Source organism: Botrytis byssoidea (genome assembly GCF_014898295.1).
Source record: "Botrytis byssoidea strain MUCL 94 chromosome Unknown BBYS_007, whole genome shotgun sequence".
Lineage (NCBI taxonomy): Eukaryota > Fungi > Ascomycota > Leotiomycetes > Helotiales > Sclerotiniaceae > Botrytis > Botrytis byssoidea.
The window spans coordinates 1,565,542-1,590,653 of record NW_024065848.1 but is presented as its reverse complement, the minus strand read 5'-3'; the positions used below and the strand labels follow the sequence as shown (position 1 = coordinate 1,590,653).

The following is a 25,112-nucleotide window of genomic DNA, read 5'->3' as shown; positions in this document are numbered from 1 at the left end:
CGGATGGTCATAGCGAGGGATCCCGCTCGTAGGATTGTGAATCTTAAAAAAACAGCTGACACGTGATTAAAGGCTCCTTCTTTCGCGATTTGTTGGATAGCATTTGAGCAATTTGAAAGTGACAAATACACCAGAGATTCGTTTAAAATAAATCTAGTCTCATATTTCCCATAGTCTACAAGATGACCGACCAAGCACGTTGGAAAGCTACTGTGTATGTTGGTGGTCTCTCCCACATGGTTACCACCGCAAATCTCGAAGCCGCATTTTTACCCTTTGGAGAAATAGCAGATGTCTCTATACCGTAAGTCCTCCGTGCTAGATTGTGATGTCCTCATGTTAAAAATCTTCTAGTAAAGCAGATGGGCCCAACTCAACAGAGCCACATCGAGGTTTTGGATATGTAGAGTTTGAGGATCCAGAAGATACCAAAGATGCCATCGACAATATGGATCAATCTGAACTATTTGGGAAGGTGATTAAGGTCAATGCGGCTAAACCTCCAAAGAATGCGAATGAGGGATTGGGAAGCAAGACAGCTTTGTGGGAGCAGGTAAGACTTCATGGAATCCTGCTGTGTGATGGTAGGGGGCGGCTTGGGTGGTCACTAATTTTGTGATATAGGAGGGCTGGCTAGCAGAGAATGCTGTGAGTGAGGAGGATAAACTGGCAGCCGAACAAGCAAGAGCCGGAGTTCAGGACAGACCTGACGATCCTATGCAAGGTCTAGAGGGATTGGATGTAGCTGGGCCTAAGCCGGCTTGAAGAAGGGCTATGTCATGTTCGTAGGTTACAGGTCATGAAATGTGTTACTAAGGAGTTTTTGGGAGTAAAGCAAAAGGAGTTTAAGTGGCAGGAAGAAATTTCCACATGCTCTTCAATGTATAGGTTGGAGTTGGACAATGAAAAGCATGAGATATCAGGTATGGAGACTATGTATTCATGAGAAATAAGGGCCAATTCTGTACAACTCATTCGAGGTTTGGCCGATGCATCCGTTCTAATTCCTCCATTCCATTCTTGCCTCCAGCGTGTTCCACTCAGTATCGCTTTCGATGCATGAACTTTTCCCCGACAATCAGTCTGTTTCCAACCCTCCGAAACTTTGTAGGTGAATAGTTTATTCCTTTGTTCTGTTTTGTCTGGAGAGACGCATTTGCTTATCAACAACAAGTTTGCGACCCAAAGAGTAGAAAGCAAATCCGACAGCGACACCGACGACGATTCCTTCAGATTGATATCAGTGTAAATTCTGGCCCTATTCTGGCGAAGATGTAAACGTACCCAAAGGAACCAACTCGGGAGGAATCTTCTTCCATTGGCGCAATCGTTGCGAGATAGTGTGGGCTGTCGACCTTGGTGTCAGTCTCGATTCTCATCTACTAAAATCATGTCTCCCAATCCAAAATCTGTTCTTCCCCTCCAGCTCTCTAACCATCCAATCATGGGGTAAACGTACCGCTATGCTCCTCCTTCTGTAAAGCCACAAAACATTAGCCCTCCCACCCTCAAAACCGCAAAATCGCAAATCAACAACAAAAAAACTTACGGGCACAGGCGACCACATCTTCTTGGTCGGTTGGAACATTCTAGTAACGGTAGTAGGATGCATCTTGAACCGTTGTTCAATCTTCAAGTCTTTCTGATTAGAGTTACACTCAACTTCCGTGGTCTGAGGTTTTGGAGGACCTGCATTTCCGCGCTAGCGAGCTCGGCCTTAGCCGACTTCATCCCGAAGAGAGAAAGTGCAGGCCCATTCCAATCAACCTCACATCATTCGTCTCAATTGAACCACCACCACCACCACCATATCCCCTCCAAATTCTGTAATCGCCAGAAAATAGATACGCAAAGATGTCTGAAGAACGCGAGACCAAGCCCTTCAAGTTCGTTACTGGTATGTGCCACCCGGGGACCCGCCCACTGTTTGGATATCTAAAAATGATCTGATCTGATTGCTAACTGGATTTCTAAATAGCTGGTATGCAATTACTGTTCCGGCGGGGTCTGCGAAATGATGAGGAGACTGATTTTAGGATATAGGATTCGACGCTCGATTCCCCAACCAGAACCAAACCAAACACTGCTGGCAAAACTATGTCGATTATCACAAGTGTATCCTAGCCAAGGGCGAGGATTTCGCACCATGCCGTCAAGTACGTTCCTGCGATCGATCGAGAGGGGAGAATATACTGATAGAGGGGAATAGTTCTTCTTGGCCTACAAGTCATTGTGCCCAAGTGCCTGGGTTGAGAGATGGGATGACCAACGTGGTTAGTAGTGGAACTTAAAAGGGACCGGAAGGCAAGGTTTGGCTAACGTGGAATATTGCAGATAACGGAACATTCCCCACTCGATTGGATCAGTAAGGTATTTGGAGGTTCTAGAGGGTTGCATGGTGGGATAGAGCAGAGGACCTTTACAATGGATATGTATCATACAGAGTCATTATGCGAATTGATGAGAAACGAGCCGGTTTTAATGGACGTGCTTGATTCAAATTTGGTAGATATGTTGATATCTATGAGTTATGCATTTTCAAAGTACATTCAGGCTTCCTGAAAAGCTCTCAGTCGGTCATATCTCAACATCGCTCCAAGCAAGACTTGTGCACCATTCCCACAGTCTTCTGGACTACAATACTCGGCTGGATTATGACTGACGCCGTCTTTACAAGGCACAAAGATCCTACTTATGATTAGTGATATTATGGTATTGGTGAAAAGGAAGAGGATTACATTGAGGTTGGAGCATGTCTCGAAGTATAAACACTAGGTTGTGTTTAGCGTGGTCCTCATCGTCAGATTTTCATTCTTACCTATCATGTCCAGCGCCTGATACCATTCTCCTATAGCTTTCGGAGACGGCTTCTGTTTGATCTCCGACACAAAAATCTGTTCCAGCCAAATCTCCAGCACTCTCTTCTACGCATCGAATACAATCTTTGTTGAAATGAGTAGCCGGAGAATCTGCATCCATTTTCCATTCCACCAAACAACCTTTACCTCTTTTCCCACTAGCCCCAAGAGTTGGCATCTGCTCTCCAGCAGCAATCAACTCAAAATCTCTTTTTAGTTCTTTCTCACAGTCCAGAAGCTTTTGATCCTCCGGAGACCTGATATCAAGTGAAAATTGTACGAATCCCGGAACAGTATTAGTAGAGCCAGGCTTGAGAGTGAGAATACCTAGCATAGGTAAGCAAAGTACCGCAGTTTGTCTTGGGGAAAGGTTTCATTACCTGTGGATGCTAGACAATCCATTTCAGCTGCCTTGTTGTGGCTATGAAGAATAATTTTTGCAGCTGTAAGCATAGCATCTGAACGATTCTCGAAATCCGTTGTACCTATAAACCATTCTCAATTCATCATCCGTCCCACAATCACATCTCTTCAATTACAGACACGTCTCCTTAGCATAACATACCAGTATGACAATGTCTTCCCCTCACTGTAACAGTATACCACCTATAGGCCTGCACGCCCGTCACAGCTCCAATTTTCGTTTTACTCTTCTCGAGAATTGGTCCTTGTTCAATATGTAGCTCGAAATGTGCACCAATTGGATTATCAAGATATGAAGTGGGAGCTGCACCGAGATATCCTATTCTTTTTAGTTCTGATTTCATGGTAGCTGGCCCATTTACTTCGCACAAATCATGAGCCTCTGAGAGGGGAATGTCGTGAGCCCACACGCCGGAGGATATCATGGATTTGGGGAAGCGTGCTCCTTCTTCTGTCGTAGGAATTAGAGAGAAGCTTAGAGAGGGTTGTTTGGGTGATGCAGATGTGTACCGTTTGTCCACTGTATCCATCAAGTTAGTCTGTCATTGTATTTAGCCGCGGAATCCAAGTGCAACAAACATTGATAACTCCCGTGGGATACTCTGTTTCAATACCCAAATCATTCATTGTTCTCAACGCTTCAATACCTGCGTGAACACCCAATATTCCATCGTATCTTCCTCCCGTCGGCTTTAACTCATTAGTCAATCGTCATACAATGTTTCTTCATATATAGGCTAGCATTCTGGAAGTACGTACCTGTGTATCCAAATGACTCCCGGCATAGGTAGCTGGTCCATCCTTTCTTCCGGGCCGGATTGCAAAAATGTTACCTTTGTCGATCACTCATTATCACATGCGCTTTCGAGGATCTTGTATGGCGATGTTACACGTGATAGGAGTGGAAAGAAGTAGGATAAGTGTGGGAAGATGGAAAGTAGAATATAGAAACAGAATGGAAGCTCACCCATAGTGTCAATCTTCACATCACAACCGAGATGTTTAGTTGTGTCGACGAACCAATCTCGTGCTTGTTTGTCGGCGGAAGAGAGCGCAAGTCGGGACATTCCTCGATCGGTTTCCCCTCTGGATTGCTATCAGAATTCTGTGCATACCATGCAACATGATGCAGATTGAAAAAAATTAAAAGATACTATATACAAATGATCACAGATATTGATCCTGTAGTAAAACCATGTATGTGATCTGCCCCATATGATAATCGCATGACCTATATATAACTACACTAAACAGATTGGAGCCCATGATAAGGATAGCAAGGAAGCAGGCTGCATTGAGCAACATCTAAACATATCCAATATGCAGATTGCATCCCTTCCAGACCCAAAGACTTTTGGCAACTTTCCAATGTCATTTCTCTCCCACAAATTTCATCCTTACTTCCACCTGGTCTTCTTCCCCCCCCTATAATGAAATCCAAAGCTCAAACTCAATGAAAAATAGCCAGACATACGTTCCCCATTTCTCCCCCCGTCCCCATTGACACGTATAGTGCAACTCTTTCCACAATCTCTCTCTATCAACCTTCCGCGTGATCTCCCTAATCTTTCCATCTGATAAATCCCCTGTTTTCAACGAGCCCCGGGAAAAGTTTCTAATCCAATTGAAGTTTCCAAGGCTCGGGGTCGTTCTCAAGGAATTGGTTTTGATAAGAGTTCTTGAATATAATCTTGACATTTTTAAGAAATACAGGAATTCAATTGAAATGCATTGGTTGAAATGGAAGTCAAGATTGTATTTATTAATTTATGATGTATTCTTATTTTATTGCGTGTAATGCTTATCTGAGGGGAAGCTGTCCTTGAGCAGGTAGTTATCAATTACCCCACAACCACGCATCTGCTACTGCATATGTAGGTACTCGTATGCATTATCAGGACCATACTTACAGGATAGGTAGATAGCACAACATTTGTATCAACCTACTCAAAATATTATTTCATGCTACTCATCGAAAGAAGGATAAAGAATATCTATATTCTCACGAACAAGCCATGATTTCATAATCATCCAACTCCCTATGCGCATCACTATCTAAGCGGATCACGAGTGTGTTCCATTCACATTCTATCTATGTCCTTGTGTTTCAGAAAAGTATTTGGTCCTGGTAGAGTCGAATCTCAGTGAATGTCCAAGAGGGAGAGGGGGAATGAACAAAGGTGAAAAGAGAAGTAAAGGAGTGCACGAAGGAGATGAAGTAGCCTGTACATATTCACAATTAATCTCAGTATCAGTAGGTTAAAGATTAGTTATAGTTCATTTGTAGTGATCACTATTTAAGCAGTCTGTGAATATCCCGCTAGCAATCATAGCCCCAAACGCCGCGCTGTAATATCAATGCATATGAAGTTCGAATCATTTAGCTTTTCCCTTGCCTTTTCCTTTTCCTTTTGCGGGAGATTTTGCAGGCGCCTTTGCAGGTGCCTTTGCTTGTGATTTAACGGGTATCCTTGATCGAGCTTTGCCTTTTGTTTGAGCCGGGGCAGGGGGTGGGGTTGGTTCTTTGGCAACTTCCTCAACTTCAACCTCCTCCTCCTCCTCCTCCTCCTCCTCCTCCTCCTCCTCCTCCTCCTCCTCTTCTTCTGCTTCTGCTTTTGCTTCCTCTTCCTCAACTTCCTCAGGTACCTCAGGCTTCTTGGCTTCGACTACATCGTCTTCATCTTCCCCTTCCTCTTCCTCGTCGTCATCACTCATAAACTCATCATCCTCGTCAAAGCCGAAGAAATTCATAGCCTTCGGCTTACCGGGTGTAGACTCAGATGGTGGAATTGTATCGTTGGAGTCTGTACCACCCATAACCTCATCTTCTTCACTTGCGGAGCCATCGGTTCCCGAACCACTACCTGAAGATGTTGCTAACAAATTATCCTTGTAGTTCCCAGCTTTCATAGCCGCAAGAACAGCCTCACGCGTTCTCTCTCCAGCTTCCTCCTTATCCTCAACCCATTTACCATCCACCTTTCCTTTGGTACCATTCTTAATTTCCTGCTCTCTTCGCTCGGCCAATTCCACAACTTGCTCCCATCGTTTCCTTCTCTCTTCCTTATCTTTCTTTGCCATTTCCGGTTTGATTGCTAGATATTCAGCCAATGCCTTCGCTTCGTTGACTGTTCTTAATCTGCGACCATCCAAATTTCGGCTTGATCCATTCTGGTCACCTTGTCCCTTCTTACGTTTCGAGGACATGCGACCTCCAGCTGCACGAAGTTGAGATCCAAAACCTCCTTTGCCACCACATAATCGCGCTGAGAGTCGTAAAGACAGGAATTCATCATCCGGGTTTGATAGTAAATCTGATATCGGAGAAGTCGATTCGGCGGAGAGTAATTTATTCGAGATGGTTGTGAGGATAAGGCGACGATCTTGAGATGGAATGCGCTCGTAAAGTTTGTCTTGAAGCTCTGATATGGTGGTGGTTGTAGGCAGAGGTAGGGATAGAGTCGAAGGTAGATTCAAGCCCGGAAATGAAGTCAACAAAACGTTGACGGTTTGAGATTGTGATACCATATTGTCGGTACTTTTGTTATCGGGATTATTTTAATAGAATTCAAACTATCATCGCGCTTTGCGATGGATTTGGTGGGTTTCGATAAGTTCGAAATCAACGTCCAAAGGGTAGAAGTTCCTGAGCCGAAGAACAGCCGAGTTACTGAGTCGGTTTATTAAATATCACGTGCACAGATCCTGGACCTTGCAAAGCGGTCAGCCCACATCTTCGCTTGCTAGCGCTTGAACCACACAATTCAGAATATTCGAATTTTGAATTGCTTCGATATTTCTTACACCTCTCGACATCGACAAACCTTCAAGCAACTCGACAAACCGCCAAGATGTAAGATATTAACAATTGTCTTGATGTTATTATCTCAAAATGCAAAAAGACTAATAAATTTATTTACAGGCTTATCCCAAAGGCCGACCGCAAGTTGATTCACGAGTACTTGTTCCGTGAGGGCGTACTTGTCGCAAAGAAGGAGTACGAAAACAAGCACCCAGAAATCGACACCCGTAACCTTTACGTTGTCAAGGCTTGTCAATCTTTGACCTCCCGTGGATACGTCAAGACTCAATTCTCTTGGCAATACTACTACTACACCCTCACCCCAGAGGGTCTCGACTACCTCCGCGAATGGCTCCATCTCCCCGCTGAGATTGTTCCATCTACCCACATCAAGGTCCAAAGATCCCACGCTCCTCCTCGTGGAATGATGGGAGGTGACGATCGCAAGCCTTTCGGTGGCCGCGGTGGACGTGGTGGTGGAGAGCGTGGTGACCGTAGTGATTACCGCAGACGTGAGGGTGGTGAGGGCAAAGAAGGTGCCGCACCAGGAGAGTTCAAGCCTACATTGTAAGTTTCACGCATCTATCATATTTGGTTGATCAATCCTAACACTTTCTTTCACAGCCGTGGTGGTGCTGGACGTGGAGGCGGAGCTGCTCCACCTTCGTAGATTTATTCTACTATTTCTTTACGCTTGCTCAATGCATCCGACAGGAATTCCTCATAAACACTTGTATGGTTGGACGACTGGACAGTAGCGCGTTAGGTCGAGTGAAAGTAATCGCCGGGGGAGCATAGGTCGAAGGTGGAAGTTGACACTTCAAAACTGTCAGGTAGCATAATGAGCTTCTTCCAATACCCCTTCAATTTATTATGACGTGAAAACACGATACTCCTTCACACTTCCTGCGACTCATTCTCTGCTTTTCTTTTCATGACTGTTTGAATTTTTTGACGTCTCGCATGATATTGATAATTTGGTGAAGTAACATCGTGTTCCTATGAACTGCTTTGGATAATAATGCACACGTTAAATTTTTACCTAATGATCCCGAAAGAAACACAACGGCCCGGACACATTATATGTCACATATCACTCGGGTCTTTAGGCCATGGAAGATGGAAGGGTTAAGGGAAATCAAAGACTCAAAATTCGAGACTCAAGACTTCATATGGAAGCTCAAAACTCATCCATATGTGGTCAGACCAGATCATGCTCGTTCATGTAATTATTTGAAAAAGTGTTTCGTTGTTCATACAGATGGAAGGTCGGCTTATGAAGTACTAGAAACCGAAAAAAAAGCAACCCCACCAATATCCCCGCGACCTTTTCCGATTTTTGACCCACCTAGAGCCATAATCTGTAGTTAATATCGTCATCGTACTTCTGCTCGGTCTTACTCTTTATTCTGATGTCCATTTCTGACCATGATATATTCGGAATTTGTATGTTGATATCGATCTTCTGGTGTTCCGTCGATGAGTGAAAGAGTTTTGTAGTGGAGATGGGCTAGAATGTCAAACAGTCCAAATCCATAAAAATATCGACGATGTATCATGTATGTAAAAATCTTGGTGACTTGTGAGAAACGTGGGGTTGTACGATTATTTTTGATCCTCACATCCTATTGCCTTTCGTGGCGTTTAGATGGCTTGGGAAAGCTTGAGGAATGGATGTCCGATTGGTGCTTGACGCCTTGGTAACGCGCTTTTCCTTGTCGGATTTTGCAGAGGAGGTGTGGGTGAGTAGAATCTGGAGGAAGTATATTGTTTTTCTGTTGACGTTGTGCGGTGTATATTTTTATGTTTGATGCTTCTCGATCATTCTCCGAATCCTCAAGAACCGAGGAGAGCCAAACGTATCTTGCATTCTGCTGAGTGCCTTTCGATGATTGATATTAGACCTCATCGTAGCTTCCCATGCCTCATGAATCAGCAATAAAAACAAGTCAGTCATAACGCCGTCTAGTCCGAACTCATCATATCGTAGCTACCTAGCATTATTAGGTACATATGGCTTGCACAGTGTGCACTTCAACTCGCACCAACTCATACCTTAAACTTTGTTATGGAGCCAATTGCAAGGAACCGTTCCCACGAACCGCTCAGCTAGTCATTCCATGATCCAAGTAAGATTGATGGAAACATTTCCAGATGATTCAATGGCGGGGCATCCAACAACAACAACAACAGGATCATAATCATCTCATGCTAGGTACCCCACCCCACCATGACAAGGGGGTTGGCTGTCCCTCCCTCTTTCCATATCTTGCGTAGCTTCATTACTATAAGAAAGCCAATCTTCTTCTCTCTCGTCTTGCTTTTCTTCCTTACACCATTTGAAAAATAATACCCTCAATAACGTACCTTCAGAAGATTTCCTACTTTAACTCTTTAATTGTTTAACATTCTTCAAGAGAATCAAAAGATCATACCAGCCAATATGTCTCTCCCAACTTCCATGAAAGCTTTGAGGTATGTATACTGTTCTTGTTTTGGTGAGGGGTTTTGGGATAGCATCGTGTTGGAAGTAGCAGTGTATCCAGCAGATGTTTGATGAATTCAAAATGTTTGTACGGCTGATATCGATTGAATGATTCAAACCATTCGATGATTGAAGCTGTTTGACAGATTGAGATCTTTCGAGAAATCGAGAGCGTTTGATACACTAGAATCAAAACATTTCTATCCCTCCACCACTTGGGAAGGCACATATCTATCGAGACATGGAAGGTAACTCGAACGATAATAGATACTCCAAGCCAGAAGAATACGGAATCGTTGACGTTCCTCTCCCAAAGCTCCGTGACAACGATGTCTTGGTAAAGGTCAAGGCCTGTGGTGTTTGCGGAACCGATTTGCACATCCACGAGGGAGAATTCATTGCAAAGGTAAGAGAGAGAGAGACTTCCCTTTTATATGTGTAAATTAGAAGGGGGTGATGTGATATCTTCCCCACCATGACGTTTTATCTATTAAAACGAGTATGCGGGTTGAGAATATACACCTGGATGGGTACCTACACTTAGGTACCTTGAGAGGTTTACGTGCTCTAAGCTAAACATATTGGGACGAGTCTATACATTTTATAAGAACCAAAAGCTAACGTGACGTTATTTGTAGTTCCCTCTTATTCCTGGTATGCTATGCCTTCCTTCCTTTCTTCATCGACTCCTTGTTTCGAAAACTCGATTTTCTTTGGCTGGTGAAGACAGTTGCATATCTTGGCGAGTGTAGTGACAGATAACATAGTTGGTTGGAGATGGGAACACAAACTTTCCCTCCAGTCATCCTCTAGTGGAGGATCGGTCATCTGCAGACTAGTTCTCAGTCAGGATACAACCAACACGAACATATCGAAAGAATTTCCACTTTGGTCCCTACCTCATAATGTTACATTCCATGAAAGCTTTGATCAAGCAACTAACATTGGAATCTCACAGGACATGAAACTGTCGGTGTTATCGCCGCCACTGGACCTAAGGTCAAGGGCTTCAATGTTGGTGACAGAGTTGTAGCTGAGTGAATACTATTCAATCATACATGTGTGTTCAACTTACTAATCTATCTACAGTAACTCCGAACTCTGCGAGGAGTGCTTCTACTGCCGTCGTGGTCAACTCTTGTTGTGCGAGAACTTCAACGCTCATGGTGTTACTATGGGTAAGCTAAACACAAGTTCCAATTAAATTTCACTGCTAATTCAATTTAGATGGTGGTTTCGCAGAGTACTGCGCATACCCAGCCGCAAAGGTTTTCAAGATCGAGAACCTCTCAGATGTTGATGCCACCCTCCTCGAGCCAGCCTCATGTGCTGCTCACGGTCTTGAGAAGATTGCACCAAAGATGGGCTCATCCGTTCTCATGTTCGGTGCTGGACCAACTGGTCTCGTTCTCGCTCAATTGCTTAGACAAAATGGTGGATGCAAGGTTGTCCTCGCCGCTCCAGGTGGTCTTAAGATGGACCTTGCAAAGAAGCTCGATGCTGCTGATATCTACATCGAACTTTCCCGTGATAACCCAGAAGCTCAATTCCAACAAATCAAGGATGAGTACAAATACGGTTTCGACATCGTTGTTGAAGCTACCGGAAGCGCTAAGATTCTCGAGGATGCTATCAACTACGTTCGTCGTGGAGGTAAGCTCGTAGTCTATGGTGTCTACAGCAGCTCTGCTAGAGTTACCTGGCCACCATCCAAGATCTTCGGTGATGAGATTACCATTCTTGGTTCCTTCTCCGAGACTTACATGTTCCGTAAGTATTACTTCCTCTTATGTACACTACCTACGTTGCTAACAATACATAGCTGCCGCCATCGATTATCTCGACTCAGGCAAGGTCAAGGTTGAGGGTATTGTTAACAAGACCTTCAAGCTTGAACAATGGGGTGAAGCTTTGGAGTCTATCAAGAACAAGAGTGCTATTAAGGCAGCTATTGTTTTCGATTAGATTATGTTGGTGTGTAAAAATGGGAGTCAAAAAATGACATGATGTGATGTTTTGCTCAGTATTGAGAGATATTATACCTTTAAAGCGAGCCATTAGAGCTAGATTTATGATTCAATGAAAAATAATTTACTGTATGGATGCTTTTTATGACTTGTGTGAATTTGCTATGTGTATTGAGGCTATCTATTTTGATTGATTTTGTATCATGAAGGGTCTGCATGCGAGCACCCTAGTGAAATGATTGTCCAGGTTCAACAATTGATCTATTTGTCGATTCTATCTATTGAGTTGCATATCCAGCATGCACAAATTATTCATTTCGCTGATCACCATTCTCAATCTCAATCATCCTCCTCCTCCCCGTCATCATCGGCTCACTGATCTAAGGAACTTTTCAGGTGTGCCATTCTCAAGTCATCACTCTATCAAAATAGACCCAAAATACCCCCCCCCCCAAAACAAAAAAAAAACGCTAGGCTTCATGATTGTATGTTTTATATATCTAGTCGCCCATGCATACATCTTCACATTGAAATTGAATTGAACGGGCTCTTTGGAAGTTGGAAAGTGATAGTGGCGATGATGAGTTATACCGATGTTTTTTTTTTGGATTAGATGTAGATTTGTTAAACATCTGAAGACCTGGATTTTGGTTGGATATTTTGGGATGTTTTTGGGGTGTTGTGAGAGGATGGAAAGATGAGGGATGAAGGATAGAAAGAAGGCATGGATGGGGAGGTTTAAGGTAAATGGAATGAGGGGAGGAATTTGAAGCGATTTGTTAATCCGAGGGGGGAGGGGGGGTAAAATTGATGTTGTGCTCGATTGGTTATGTGCACGATCATTTGAGAAGATTGACAAAGGACTTTACATCTTTCTAATACTTCTCATATTCACGAGTCTAGAACACACTTATTTTGTAAGTAAAAACTTATTAACCTATCATTAAACGCTGTTATTCTATGCTATGTTCCGCTATCAAAACAAATCCCGAACCCTAAACCCTAAACCGCTGAATCACCACTCAGACCCGTTCCCGCCCTAGATTCCTTTTGAAGCATCGATCTCGTCGTCGGCGCCGAGCCCAAACTACCCATTCCCGCAATCTTCTCCTTGACAGAATATTGGTCCATCGAAGATCTCCCGATCGACGTCGTCGACTTCGCAAATGTAAAGAAGCCCTGTCGCAATCCCAATTTGCGGTCACGTTCAGCCGCTTCCTCGTCAAGCTGTTCGAACAATCCAAAGTATCGCTTCGTCGCCTTCCACGCTTCGATGCCGAGGACGAATACGAAAACGGCACCGAATGCTAATGACCATTCCCATGTAATATCCACATGTTTGAAGACTGAAGTATTTAAACCCGGAATGTAGACTGCGGGAAAGACAGACAAAGCACCGATGACCACAGCCCAGAACAAGAATTGATTCTCATACACGTCTTTGAAAAATGGGAATGAGCTTTCGGAAGTGGCGTCCAGACGAAACATGCTGCGACGGATGGATTTGAATTCCCAAGCCGAGATGAGGATTAACCATGTGAGCTCTGCGAAGACGGCCGCGCGGGCGCGGAAGACGGGTCCACAGGTTGGTCCGTAGCTGCGGTTGCAATCACTGCCGAGATTTCCGTCGTTGACTCCGTAGATGATGATGACGAATGTGAGAAGGGTGCAGGCTCCCATGAGGATACCGTAGACAACCATATCGACGAGAATCTGTGTGGTGAACACACCTCGCTTATTATCGTGAGGAGGGCGTCTCATCACCGTCGAACTTGCTTTTTCTTTTCCCAGGCCAAAAGCGGGGAAACTGGATGTAAGCATATTGATCCAAAGAATTTGCAATGGACTCAATGGGAATACAGATTGTCTGTTGACATCTTGGAATCCGAGACCAGCAATTAACAATATCACTTCTCCCACATTGGACGAAAGGAGATGGAGTACGAATCTCTGGATATTATCAAACATGCGACGTCCTTCACGAATAGCTGATACGATACTGTTGAATTTATCATCGAGAAGTACCATCTTGGCTGCGGATTTGGCAACGTCGGAGCCGGCGATGCCCATGGCGATCCCGACGTCTGCTTCGGAAAGACTAGGCGCGTCGTTTACTCCATCTCCTGTCATAGCCATGTACAATCCTCTCCTTCTCAATGCATGAATCATACGCGTCTTCGTATCCGGCGCACAACGAGCGAGTACTAGAGGGAGAGTTGGAAGTGCGTCGATTTCTGCATTAGTGAGGTGATCAAAATCCGTAGCCTTCATAACGACAGAGGCAGAAACTCCAGCAGATAGCTGTCCAAGGTTTCTTGGGATAATACCGATTTCCTGCGCGATGGCTTTCGCGGTAGAGGGATGATCTCCAGTGAGCATGTGAACTTTGATACCGGCCTGAGTACACTCCCTAATAGCATCTTTTGTCTCATCGCGAGGTGGATCGTAGATTCCAACTAGGCCAAGAAGTGTAAGATCTTGTTCCACTTCACTTCGTAAACTCTCATCATTTGAATTCTTGTCTTGTGAAGCAGCAGTGGTCCAAGGTTTGGCAGCTACTGCAAGGACTCGCTGGCCTTGTTCGGCAAATCTGTTCATTTGTCGAATTATCGATTCCTTTAGCTCGTCCGTCATTATCTCATTAGTATTTCCACTTCCGACAGAAGAACAGAGATCCAAGACTCTCTCGACAGCTCCTTTGGTGAAGACTATATGCTCTCCATCTGGTCGTTGATAGATAACGGACATTCGCTTAATGCTACTATCGAATGGAAACTCTGCGGTTTGTTTCCATCCTTTGCTTTCGAACACTTTCTTTCCAGATGCAAATCGATGAGTGAATACCTGCAGAGCAATTTCTGTTGGCTCGCCAGTCGTCTGCCACTTTTTAGTCGTCTCGCCTTCTACTACTTCATGTTTAACTGTAGCAAGATTACACAGTGCAGCAGACTGAAGAAAACTCTCAAGTTCTGGTACAATCTCTGCTGGCTCCTCCTCTTGTTCTGACGACGGGTTCTTTCTTTCATCTCTAACCGCTTTCTCGGCTGGGATATCAAATTTCAGAGCAGCAGCACTGCGCTGAGTATCAAAATCTATTTTGGCAGTCTCGCTGGGAGAATCTGGTGTCTGCATACCTTCGGACTTGAGTGGTGCCTTGGTAACAGTACCTTCGGTAGGATTGTTGGGATCCATAGAATGATTCACGGTATAGATTCCGATTTTGGGAATCCACACTTTCTTGACGATCATGGCTCCCTGGGTAAGTGTACCGGTTTTGTCGGAGCAGATATTTGTAACTCCTCCAAGTGCTTCAAGTGCCGATAGATCTCGGACGACGACATTAGCTTTGCGCATGACGGTCATGCCAACAACCATTGTGATTGTCAATACGCTAGATGATGTTAGCTGTTTTTCGAATTTTAATTTTGCATCTTGAGTAGACCATGGGTGAGTACACTTACGCGATCAAAGATTCAGGAATAATAGCAATACCAGTTGAGATAGCATAAATAGCCACCTCATCTGTGACGATGAATCGATTTACACCAAACACCACAATTGCCAGTAGAATTGCGCATCCAAAAAGGATATACGCAACCTTACTTAGTTTTCTCTGCAAAGGAGTACCTTCAGTAAGTCCCAAGAACTTTCCTACAAAGTCGTAAGTACGTCTAGCAGCTCCCTTAACCGGCTGCGCTTTTCCATATTTCTTATAATTCATCGATCTCCCCTGCTTGCGTTGTTTCTTCGTCGTCGAAGCCGCGATCTTCCCAACCTCAGTTTGCATGCCCGTAAATACAACAATTCCTCTTCCGCGGCCTTTGATAACCGTCGTGGTAGAATATGCCATGTTGTTACGATCAGCAATGCCAACTTGCTCTTCTGTCGTCGCTCTCTCTTCAGTACCAGGCACGCAGATCTCATTCGAAGTAATCTTCTCAACTGGCTCAGATTCTCCCGTCAAACTCTTCTCTTCACAGGTCAAATTCATAGCTTCGAAAATGCGCAAATCGGCTGGTACCGTATCTCCAGTTTTCAAAAGTACGATATCACCAGGGACGACTTCTGCACTGGGAACCACAATGACGGACCCATCTCGCAGTACCGAAGCCGATGGCGAGGAAAGAGCTCTGAGAGAATCCATTTTTTTCTCTGCACTAAACTCTTGAAAGAAACCAATCATAACATTTAGCACAATGACGGCAACCAAAACTCCCCCTTCAATGTAATCACCTACGCCAAAACTAAGTGCCATAGCGAATACAAGAACGAGAATCATGGCGTTGGAAATTTGTTTTATGAGGATTCTATACCAAGAGATGGAACCGCCGGTATCAAGCTCATTAGGTGGATGCGAAGCTTGTATCGATTGGACTTTACTGGCCGTAAGACCCGTTTCGAGGTTAGTGGATAGTTGGCTGGCGGCATCTTGCGGAGTGAGAAGGAAGGCGTGCGGACGGGTGGTATAGGATGTTTTCTCTTGAGAGGCCATTGTTGACAATTGTATCAGACAATGTTTGGGATAAGTGTGTATCTTAAGATGTGTATGTGTGTATGTGCTGTATGTATATGAGATGTGATCAAGTATTAATATTAAACAAAAGGATATCGTCATCTATTCCTAATCAAGGGAATAGTAGGGAATTAAATCGTGATAATCAAGAGATAATTGTTAGGTGAATACATCCAGACCCAATGCGGGGTAACACATCCTTATATATTCCTTCCAGAAATCCAAAAGATCATTTATCTTACTCTTTCCCTCCGTATCAGCCTATGGTAGACCTTCCTCCAAGTCATAAGGAAGCTACATTGGCGGAACAGCCAAGAGCCTTGAAGCCAAATATTGGGAAACTTGTACCTATCATCGTAAGAAAGAACGACGCGATGAGCTCATTAACTCATGGCACTTTCTTAGTCCTACTCACACAATCTCTATGTATGGATAGCATCATAAAGCTCCAAGAGCCAAGACTTCTTGGTTTGGGCAGTCTTAGCCGGGTTTGGCTTGGTCCTCCCCGCATCGTAGATTCCGCTCGGAAACGGAGTGGAAAATTGTCATGGGAAGAAAAGATAAGATGCCATTGGATATAATTTGATCACGTGACTACTTGGCGCACGTGCTAAGCCTTTGTTTGGTGGCGAAATCGGTCGAAGACATATTTTGTGGAATCTTGGCTCGTATTGACGAATGAAAGACTATATTTCGGTCTTGGTACTCTTGGTGGTGATAAGTGAGTGGTGCCGGTTTCCGCCATTAATAATGAGACTTCTCATGGCGGAAGAGCACTTGAGGTTTGTTGAGGTGATAGATGACCATTAGAGAGTGATGTCATATTGCTCGCTTATCACGCTCTTCTTCCTACTTTGTACTCATATGTATCGGCCAGTTGCGATTGAGAGGAATTCGCAATTGAGGAATATCAAAACCCGTTCTAGAGGCAACAGATGAATATGTCGTGGCTGGAAGGATTCAACAAGTTAATGTAAAAGAGGAGTTCGGGCCAGGTCAGAAGAGATCAGGTCAGGAGAGATCAGATTAGACTTCGAAGGAGGCATTCGTCTGGAAGGAAATCGATACACTATATATCTCTATCATTCAAGCATAGACAATTACCCGAATATAACTTTGCGGAGAGGGGGATTCATGGACTCCATACTAGGAATATTCCATCCATTCGGGAAAAGTTTCTCCGTCCCCTTCCCCGCATTTTCGACCCCTTCATTCTGAGCCCAATCGGAGCTTTCGGCGAGGCATGCATACCGCCATATATACTTTTCGGAAAATATCTCCAGCGAGAATTGATGATCATACATATAGCTAGGGGAAAGATGTACGGTGAGGAGGTGTGGTGTGGAAGGGGTTTCCCTTTGTACATATGAAGAAGACATCGATTGTTTCAAGCTCGTTTTGACTACAAAATTAGGATTTCTCATGTTCAATATGAAGTTACTGAATACCATCTGTGTTATCTCTGGGTTAAGAACCATATGGGCATTTCCCACGAAAGATGTCAAATCCTCCTTCAGTTGGGAAGATACCAAATACTTGTGAGTGAACTAAATATACAGAATACCCGGAGAATTCCATGACTCCTATTTCCACTCGTCGAGAAACTCCCTGTGAATGGCAACTCAATGAACTGCCAAAATTCTAACCTTCCATACCAGTCTCGCATTCGGTGATTCCTACACATTTGTACAAGGAACATACGGCCGACAAAATTACTCCTTCATTGGCGATCTTCAAAATTTCTCATATACTCCCGCCCAAATCTTGAGTAATAAAATAATCCAAAATCAAGTATTTATCTCCTATATCTCAATTCATACATATCTCTAACACTACAATCAGCTTGGAACATCGGCAGGAGGCCCAAACTGGGTTGAATACCTTACATCCTGCTTTTCCGGTCTCCCATCCCGCTGCAGCAAAAAACAACTTTGGGATTTCGCCTTTGCCGGCTCCGACGTCTCTACAACCTAGTGAGTTCTGTTTTCAAGATCCCCCCAAATAGATCTTCATATGCCACAAACAATCGATATGTACGCAAATCGACTAATCCACAACCCCTACAACCAGCACCGCCCTGCACCACAACTACACCGTCTCCCTCGAAAACCAAATCCTCGGATGGTCCACCTACGCACAACCAATCATCCCCATGGAGCCCTCCAAAACCCTCGTCGCCATCTGGATCGGCATCAACGACATCGGCGACACCGATTCCTACACCTTCCCCTCGCACAACGCCACCGACTTCCCCTCCCTCTACACAAACATCATCACCACCGAATTCGCCGCCATCGAAACCATCTACAACGCCGGCTTCCGCAATTTCCTCTTCATGAATCTGCCCCCCTTACAACGCACCGTAAGTCCCCCACACTACTACCCCACACCACACCCCTACTAACCCCCAATCAGCCCCCCAACCTCATCCGCGCCGCCGGTCCCCTCCCCAATACCACCATGCTCACCTCCTACAACCAAATCCTCAACAGCAGCGCGCTCCACTTCGCCGCCACGCACCCCGGCACCAAAGCCATGGTCTTCGACACCTTTTCCTTCCTATCTTCCGTTCTGGATGATCCTGCACCGTACGGGATCAAAAATATCACGAACTATTGTCCGAGATATGATGCGCCTGATATTGCTAGTGAGTTCTTTCGAAGTTTCTCTCCGTTTCGATCCCCAACTCTATTTCCTATCGTCAGAAATCTTCTCTTGATATAATCTCCGCATAAACATGACCACGCTCCCTGTACCCCCGCTCCAAAAAACTAACCACCTCCCAGCAAACTACGCATCTTACGGTTGCCTCCCCATCCCCGACTACTTCTGGTACAACACCGGCCACATAACCTACCACACGCACGAGATTCTTGCCAAGGAGGTTGGCAAGTTTTTGGAGGGCCAGAGTTGTTAATTGAATGACCACAGATAGACAGGTAGATAAATAGTTCGGTTAATTTAATATCTATCCTTGCTACTTTTGATTTCTGTTTCCATATCATATCAATACATTTCGTAGTATAAATATACGCACACATTCACATCACCTCAACTTAAAAACTTGTGATTGAATCATGTATTGATAAAAATCTTCGCTCACAATTCGCTATATCGCTATCATATATCGATTCTCATTTCGTTCCATTCCTTTAATCTCCCATGTATATCCTGTAAGACATCGAGCCATTGTATATTTTGATATGCCCTATCAATCCTTCCTCCCACCCAACCATGTGATATTTCACGTCTGCAACCCCGACCCCCAAGCCCATCAATATCAAGAAACGCCCACCGTTCTCCTAATTCCCAACTCGACTGAGCACTTCAATGTCGAATTTAATCAATATTTTCTTTTCCCCTTCACTCCCGTCTCACTCGCTGCATCCTTTTCACCAAACCGAAATCTAACCTGCCATACTAGCCTTTGGTGCCTTTCCCGTTAGATTACCCCCTTGATTTGAGATGCTACCCTCAATTCTCCTCTTTGCCTCCGCTTTTTCGGATTCGGTGATATCTTCTTCATTCTTTCGCATATCAGGTGTATGTTGACCTTCACTTGGATGGTGACCAATAGACATACCCACACGAATCTGTTTATTTGCCATTAGTACAATTTCTTTCAGTACAAAGTTAATCAAAGAACTTACCAAAGTTTCCAAAGCTTGACTAGAATTTCCTACCAAGTCATCATCGTATCTCATAGCACCATCTTCAAACAAAAGAAGAATAGTGCTACCACCAAATTTGAAGTATCCGAGTTCTTCAGCACGTTTAACATTTTCGCCCCCCTTTCGAGTAATAACTGTACTTCCTACCATCATTGCTCCCACACAAATAACCATGACTCTTCCATGCTCTAGAGAATCAATTGGGATAACCACACGGACATTTTCTCCATACACGTCAAGTGCGGATCGAATAGCCATCGGATTGACTGTATAGTATTCTCCTTCAATGGTTTTTGGAGTTCCCATAACACCATCAACTGGGATATGGAAACGATGATAATCTTGTGGAGCGAGACGGAAGACACCCAATGAACCATTTGTGTATCGTTTTGCGTCTTCTGGATATGCATTACCAAGGAGCCTTTCAATCGAGAATTCACGACCTTTAACCCAAATCTTGGTAGCTTCATCCATTCTGTTGAAGACAACTGATCTACAATCAGCAGGCGAAACGATGATGCGAGGATTATCTGGTGCTGAACATGGTCGTGCATCTGGTTTGAGTTGACGATAGAAGAACTCATTAAAGCTCTTGAATTGTTCCAATGGGAGTAGAACTTCACTCATATCCAATTGATGGAAATTAATGAACTTCTGGATTTCTGCTGCTGAAGCAGGATCGTCATATTTGACACCCTGTTTGAAACTCAAGCCTTTAAGAAGCTTGCGAACTAGGTTCATGTTAGCAACTGTTTTACTAGGTTTCTCACTAAATGTATAATAGATTCCAAGCATACTTCTCTTCTTTTCCATCTCCTTAGATTTTAATCCTTTATATAGCAGTCTAATACCCAAACGAACATAAACACTCATTCTCTCTTCATTAATTTGTCCAGTAATACGATCTTGCACGAGAATATTGGCAGAATTTGCACCAAGTTTGTAACCGCCGTAGGAAATCTTAGTGATGACCTTGGAGTACCATTTGCGTTGTGCTTGACTAGATGTAACGAAACCAGCCATAACTAAATTATCGACTTGTCGCCAATCTTGACTAGCACAGGTAGCGATATGAGTGATGATATCAGCATCAGATCGTTTGTTAAGACGAGGTTGATGACATATTGGGCATTCTCGAATTTCAACCACATGTTCTTCAGTCTCATTGTTGAGATCGTCCGAGTCCAAAAGTTCACCTTCTTCTCCAGGAGTACCTAACTGGTCGACAGATTGTGTTGATGGGTATGGATCATCAGATCCCTCCGTCTGAAATCGATTTGATGTAGTCTCTGATGGAGCAGATGTTTCAGTAACAGCTGCATCTGCAGATTGATCTCCTCTGGTTCCACCAAGCTGAGTTGGTATAGCGTGTTTCATTGCTGAAGCATCGGGCAACAAATTTCTCATCTTATCCCCAATATTAGTTTCCTTTGTCTTCTTCTGCAATTGGTCTTCTAAACAAATAACAGCTTGGTCAACAGTCAACTCTGAAAATTGCCTATCTTCATTTTGTGATTGGAAGCGTCTAAAGAATCCATCAATAGTGGACTCTTTCAAAGTCGAGCCAAGTGTATCCAGCATGGTCGTAAGTTCTACCTTACTGATACATCCACTCTCATCGCTATCATATTGTCTGAGCATTGCCCTCCAGAACTGCTGTCGTAAAGCCGGGTAAGGGGCGTATTTAGCCTTAATATATAAGACTGGACTATGTTTCTCTTCCCACTTTTCCGCATTTTTGAGTTTCAATGGAACTTCGAATGAGTGTAAATCGGGGTCACCCGATTGCTCGCCTGATTCTTCTGGCTCAACAACCGGGGGTGGTAATAGAGAATCGTTCGGAGAAAGACCTGCTGGAGTGGTTGCTGGAATACTGGTAGGAGCAAGAGTCGGCGTAGTTTTACTGGAGGTTCCTCCATTGTTCGTGTTTGAGCTCGACAACTCCTTCTTCAAAATTGGACGTCCCAGTTTGTTCAAGCTTTGTGAGGATGTAGATCTTGACATCGGCAATTTAAATCGAGAGCCTTTCGCTTGAGGTTGCTGTACGACCAAAGTATTGAGATTAGGGGGATCTCTCATAGCGTAAAGACCGGTTTCTGGATCAGCTTCTGGAGCAGTGTCGGTGATATCCTTGACTGGCAATACAGTCGAAGCAATAAAATCGTTTCCAGACAGCTTATCTCTATCGACAACTGTGAACGCAAGAGAATAGGTTTGCTCATGCCTCAGAACCTGGAATATCATCTTCTCGTTGAAGACTGGATTTAAATTATGTCGAATGACTCTGGTTCTATACGTTTTCTTTCCCAGAGATGCAACCACGAAAGGATCCATATCAAATGATGTTCTCGTCATATTTCGCTCCGGTGGAAGATCTGTAACCTTGCCAATTTCTAGGAAAACAATTCCAACAACCTCACTGTCACCAGAAAATTCATATGCATTCAATTGCTTCTTCTTCCTTAGTCCCTTGAGTCGTAATCTCTTTTTCCGTTTCTCAGAATTCTCGGGTTTGGATGGATCATCGGTTTCGTCACTTGGCTCCGTGCCCTCATCGAAATAATCATCTTCCGTCATTTCCGTACCAGGTGTAATTGAATCTAGTTCTCGTAACGGCGTCACTAAACCAGGACTCTCAGCTCCCACCAGAGTTCTGAATTTCTCTAGAATCTGAGCAGAACTGGCAGAAGGATTGGTAACATCGTACAAAGTGAATTGAAGTTGGACATCGCCGGAAACATTGCTATCCTTCTTTCCACCAGGTCTTTTGCTCCGCAGAGGGTACCATGCCGGCTCTTGTTCGTGCAAATCGTTGGAGAATATATCCTCTAATGCAAGGTCGAATTCGCCCAGGTAATCCTTTCCAAATCTATCCTTATCCCAACACACGCAATCGAGGAGTAGAGAATTTGTGCCGGTAACTGGCAATTGTAAAGTAACGTTCCATTCTGGATTCAATGTTTTCTGTATTGTATGAGTTGTACTCTTTTCGTCTCCAAGTGTAAGGACTAGATACTAGAATCCGCATATCAGCTTGTGTGTTCCTGAGCTCTTCGCCACGATAAGGTGACATATACTTACAGGATCAGAAGTCCCGCTCTTGTCCTTTGCTGCCAAATTTCTAGCCTATTCATAAATAATCGTCAGTATAAGTATCTCAATAGCACGTTTCATTAAAATCAACATCCAGAGACACCATTCCCAGCTTGCATGAAGTCAGAGACAAAAGTGGATTCAAATCATCCATACCTTGAGAACAACAACTTTCAGTACCAAACCATTGACTTTGATACCATTACTGTCGGGACTGGAATCCCTTCCACTAGTTTTATTCTTCATATTGTTATTGTTGTTGGTATTCGGAATTGGGCTTGTACTTCGAGAACCGGTTTTACTGCTGTAAGTTTTGAGGCGATTTGGTAAAGAGATGCGAACCATGGTGAAAGAAGTTCCAAGGTTTTGGGGTCGTGGTAAAACGAGGGGCCAAGATTGTAATTCACCCAACCGAAAAGGGGACACAGAATAGCAGGTATGTATGTAGGTAACAGTAACGTCAAATGTAATGTACGTCGATCGATTCTGTTTGTCTCGTTGGAATTAAGTTTCCGTGTTCTTCGTACTTCTCTGTATTGCTCGAAAAAAAAAGAGAAGAGTTATTAAAGGTGTAATTGGTACTCCAAATTGAAAGTTTCAGATTTCTTCTTGGGTGGTATGCGAATTGGAGATTCTGATGTTATGGGAGGTAGGAGGTGGGTGGGTTCACTGTATGTAGGTAGATATACCTCGACACTCCCGGGTGTGAAAATATCGATCAGATCAGAAGCTTGAAACAAACAGGATTAAGATCAAAGTAAGTAAGTAGGTAGATAGGGAGGTAGGTAGGTAGGTAGGTAGGTAGGTAGGTAAGATTATCACTTATCACAGAAAAACACAAATTCCCAGAACTTTCATCACACCTTCCAATTCTTCCACGGGTAGGAGAATCGGAGGAGGGAATTCAAAGCTTCGATCGATAATCTCTCATATGAACAGGCTGTCTGGTTGTTTACTGGGTATTTCAGCTAAAACATAATCTTGGCATATCTCCGTAGTGGACTGCTGTGGTATTATGGTTCTGTGGAACTTCTTAAGATTTTGGATTGATGGATGTTGGTACTTATTTTCAAGAGGATTAACTCAAGGATTATTTGGCGCTTTTTTTAATTCGTTGGTTGAGCCTTCCCCTGTTTGATCATATAATTTCGGGTTCTCTTGCTTCTGCTTCTGCTTCTGCTTCTTCTTCTTCTTCTTCTTCTTCTTCTTCTTCTTCTTCTTCTTCTTCTTCTTTCTTTTGCGACGGTTCCTTGAGTCTGATCTCTTTTGATGAGTAGCTTATTACACCAGAGATGGTAAAAGACTAACGAGTTCCTTTTTTTAGACGAATTCCCAACAGTAGTCGGTATACAAGCTCGAAGAGTAGAAAGCGTAAAGCAAATCAATCTATGAGGAGACAGAAAGACAGCGGGGTCGTTGTGAAGGGGTTTAAAAGCCTCACAAAAGGATAAATCTCCGTACAGGGAGGGAGGAATGGAATTTAGATGGAAATTTTGATGAACTGAATCCAAGCCAGGGGTAAAGTTGGAATAGCTAGTGGGCAGTGAGCACACGTTATTTTAGTTACAGCATCTAGTTGGATTCAACATTGAATCATGATACCTATAGGGAATGATTCGTATGTGTAACCTTATATGTATGTATATATATGTACATGTACATACATGTATGTAGGTAGATACACACACATGTACTGCATTGACAGTTTTAAAATAACCCGTTGACCATTCATTTACCTGTTTCCCTTTGGACTAGGAAGGAATAATTGACATATACTTTTGATCATTTATATCATTGCACTGCCAGAGAGTGCCGTCAGCGTCTACGGGTCGATCAGATAGATCACTCTATCTGTCTATCTATCTATCTATCTACCTATCTACCTATCTGTCTGTCTATCTGTCTGTCTATCCCATTCCATTCCGTTCATTATCAACTCGTTGGACTGAATCATGATAAATATTTCAAAAGGTCTCAACAACATTGACCTTGACCCAATCCCAAAATTGTAACCCAAGCCATGGAAATCCCCAACATCATATTACTTTTTATTATACTGGTGTACCCGTTTGAAACAGATTGTCCAACAAAACCCAATCCTCATGCATCCTCATCTCCTCATCTCCTCATCTCCTCATCTCGTTTGAAGACGGCATCAGCTATCTCCCAATGCCTCTCCACCAAATGCAAATAATTGCGAATCGAATCTTACCTCTTTCATGCCTAGCTTCTTGAGTTCGTATTCCCCGTACTCTCCTTATCCGCTTCCCCTTAGTAATAATTCGGTTCGCTACAACTAT

At 43.7% G+C, this 25,112-nt stretch overlaps 10 protein-coding genes across 10 annotated transcripts; 5 read left to right on the top strand and 5 right to left on the bottom strand.

Moving 5' to 3' along the window:
* The first annotated feature begins 3 nt into the window (after positions 1 to 3).
* EAE97_004530 (uncharacterized protein) lies at positions 4 to 862 on the top strand. Its single transcript, XM_038875042.1, has 3 exons — positions 4 to 304; positions 355 to 553; positions 625 to 862. The coding sequence occupies exons 1-3, from the start codon at positions 183 to 185 to the stop codon at positions 763 to 765; spliced, it is 462 nt and encodes a 153-aa protein (XP_038734486.1). The 5' UTR covers positions 4 to 182; the 3' UTR covers positions 766 to 862.
* A 258-nt stretch (positions 863 to 1,120) lies between these two features.
* Positions 1,121 to 1,612, bottom strand: EAE97_004529 (uncharacterized protein; the record flags this gene model as incomplete). The annotated part of the gene is made up of 4 exons (XM_038875041.1): positions 1,121 to 1,227; positions 1,285 to 1,347; positions 1,460 to 1,475; positions 1,550 to 1,612. The coding sequence occupies 4 exons, from the start codon at positions 1,610 to 1,612 to the stop codon at positions 1,121 to 1,123; spliced, it is 249 nt and encodes an 82-aa protein (XP_038734485.1).
* A 242-nt stretch (positions 1,613 to 1,854) lies between these two features.
* Positions 1,855 to 2,369, top strand: EAE97_004528 (uncharacterized protein; the record flags this gene model as incomplete). Its single annotated transcript, XM_038875040.1, has 4 exons — positions 1,855 to 1,897; positions 2,044 to 2,156; positions 2,210 to 2,273; positions 2,335 to 2,369. The coding sequence occupies 4 exons, from the start codon at positions 1,855 to 1,857 to the stop codon at positions 2,367 to 2,369; spliced, it is 255 nt and encodes an 84-aa protein (XP_038734484.1).
* A 180-nt stretch (positions 2,370 to 2,549) lies between these two features.
* On the bottom strand, positions 2,550 to 4,979 carry EAE97_004527 (uncharacterized protein; the record flags this gene model as incomplete). Its single annotated transcript, XM_038875039.1, has 10 exons — positions 2,550 to 2,688; positions 2,739 to 2,771; positions 2,819 to 3,185; positions 3,239 to 3,343; positions 3,424 to 3,732; positions 3,792 to 3,801; positions 3,861 to 3,971; positions 4,041 to 4,114; positions 4,249 to 4,367; positions 4,756 to 4,979. 10 exons carry the CDS (start codon positions 4,977 to 4,979, stop codon positions 2,550 to 2,552), a joined length of 1,491 nt encoding a protein of 496 aa, XP_038734483.1.
* A 678-nt stretch (positions 4,980 to 5,657) lies between these two features.
* On the bottom strand, positions 5,658 to 6,809 carry EAE97_004526 (uncharacterized protein; the record flags this gene model as incomplete). Its single annotated transcript, XM_038875038.1, has 1 exon — positions 5,658 to 6,809. The coding sequence occupies one exon, from the start codon at positions 6,807 to 6,809 to the stop codon at positions 5,658 to 5,660; it is 1,152 nt and encodes a 383-aa protein (XP_038734482.1).
* A 63-nt stretch (positions 6,810 to 6,872) lies between these two features.
* On the top strand, positions 6,873 to 8,035 carry EAE97_004525 (uncharacterized protein; the record flags this gene model as incomplete). Its single annotated transcript, XM_038875037.1, has 4 exons — positions 6,873 to 6,955; positions 7,009 to 7,134; positions 7,204 to 7,650; positions 7,708 to 8,035. 4 exons carry the CDS (start codon positions 6,873 to 6,875, stop codon positions 7,751 to 7,753), a joined length of 702 nt encoding a protein of 233 aa, XP_038734481.1. The 3' UTR covers positions 7,754 to 8,035.
* A 1,491-nt stretch (positions 8,036 to 9,526) lies between these two features.
* EAE97_004524 (uncharacterized protein) lies at positions 9,527 to 11,533 on the top strand (the record flags this gene model as incomplete). Its single annotated transcript, XM_038875036.1, has 7 exons — positions 9,527 to 9,558; positions 9,836 to 9,974; positions 10,207 to 10,222; positions 10,527 to 10,605; positions 10,658 to 10,746; positions 10,796 to 11,338; positions 11,391 to 11,533. 7 exons carry the CDS (start codon positions 9,527 to 9,529, stop codon positions 11,531 to 11,533), a joined length of 1,041 nt encoding a protein of 346 aa, XP_038734480.1.
* Positions 11,534 to 12,537: 1,004 nt separating this feature from the next.
* Positions 12,538 to 16,027, bottom strand: EAE97_004523 (uncharacterized protein; the record flags this gene model as incomplete). Its single annotated transcript, XM_038875035.1, has 2 exons — positions 12,538 to 14,926; positions 14,997 to 16,027. The coding sequence occupies 2 exons, from the start codon at positions 16,025 to 16,027 to the stop codon at positions 12,538 to 12,540; spliced, it is 3,420 nt and encodes a 1,139-aa protein (XP_038734479.1).
* A 1,452-nt stretch (positions 16,028 to 17,479) lies between these two features.
* On the top strand, positions 17,480 to 18,965 carry EAE97_004522 (uncharacterized protein; the record flags this gene model as incomplete). The annotated part of the gene is made up of 6 exons (XM_038875034.1): positions 17,480 to 17,586; positions 17,707 to 17,839; positions 17,891 to 18,021; positions 18,119 to 18,410; positions 18,464 to 18,695; positions 18,835 to 18,965. 6 exons carry the CDS (start codon positions 17,480 to 17,482, stop codon positions 18,963 to 18,965), a joined length of 1,026 nt encoding a protein of 341 aa, XP_038734478.1.
* A 490-nt stretch (positions 18,966 to 19,455) lies between these two features.
* Positions 19,456 to 23,157, bottom strand: EAE97_004521 (uncharacterized protein; the record flags this gene model as incomplete). Its single annotated transcript, XM_038875033.1, has 5 exons — positions 19,456 to 19,641; positions 19,699 to 20,450; positions 20,517 to 22,734; positions 22,801 to 22,845; positions 22,969 to 23,157. The coding sequence occupies 5 exons, from the start codon at positions 23,155 to 23,157 to the stop codon at positions 19,456 to 19,458; spliced, it is 3,390 nt and encodes a 1,129-aa protein (XP_038734477.1).
* Between the last annotated feature and the right edge of the window lie 1,955 nt (positions 23,158 to 25,112).

Coding starts and splice junctions, on each gene's coding strand:
- EAE97_004530 (XM_038875042.1), top strand. CDS start 183: ATGACCGACCAAGCACGTTGGAAAGCTACTGTGTATGTTGGTGGTCTC. Junction 305..354: donor ATAGCAGATGTCTCTATACC/GTAAGTCCTCCG, acceptor AAAATCTTCTAG/TAAAGCAGATGGGCCCAACT. Junction 554..624: donor AGACAGCTTTGTGGGAGCAG/GTAAGACTTCAT, acceptor TTTGTGATATAG/GAGGGCTGGCTAGCAGAGAA.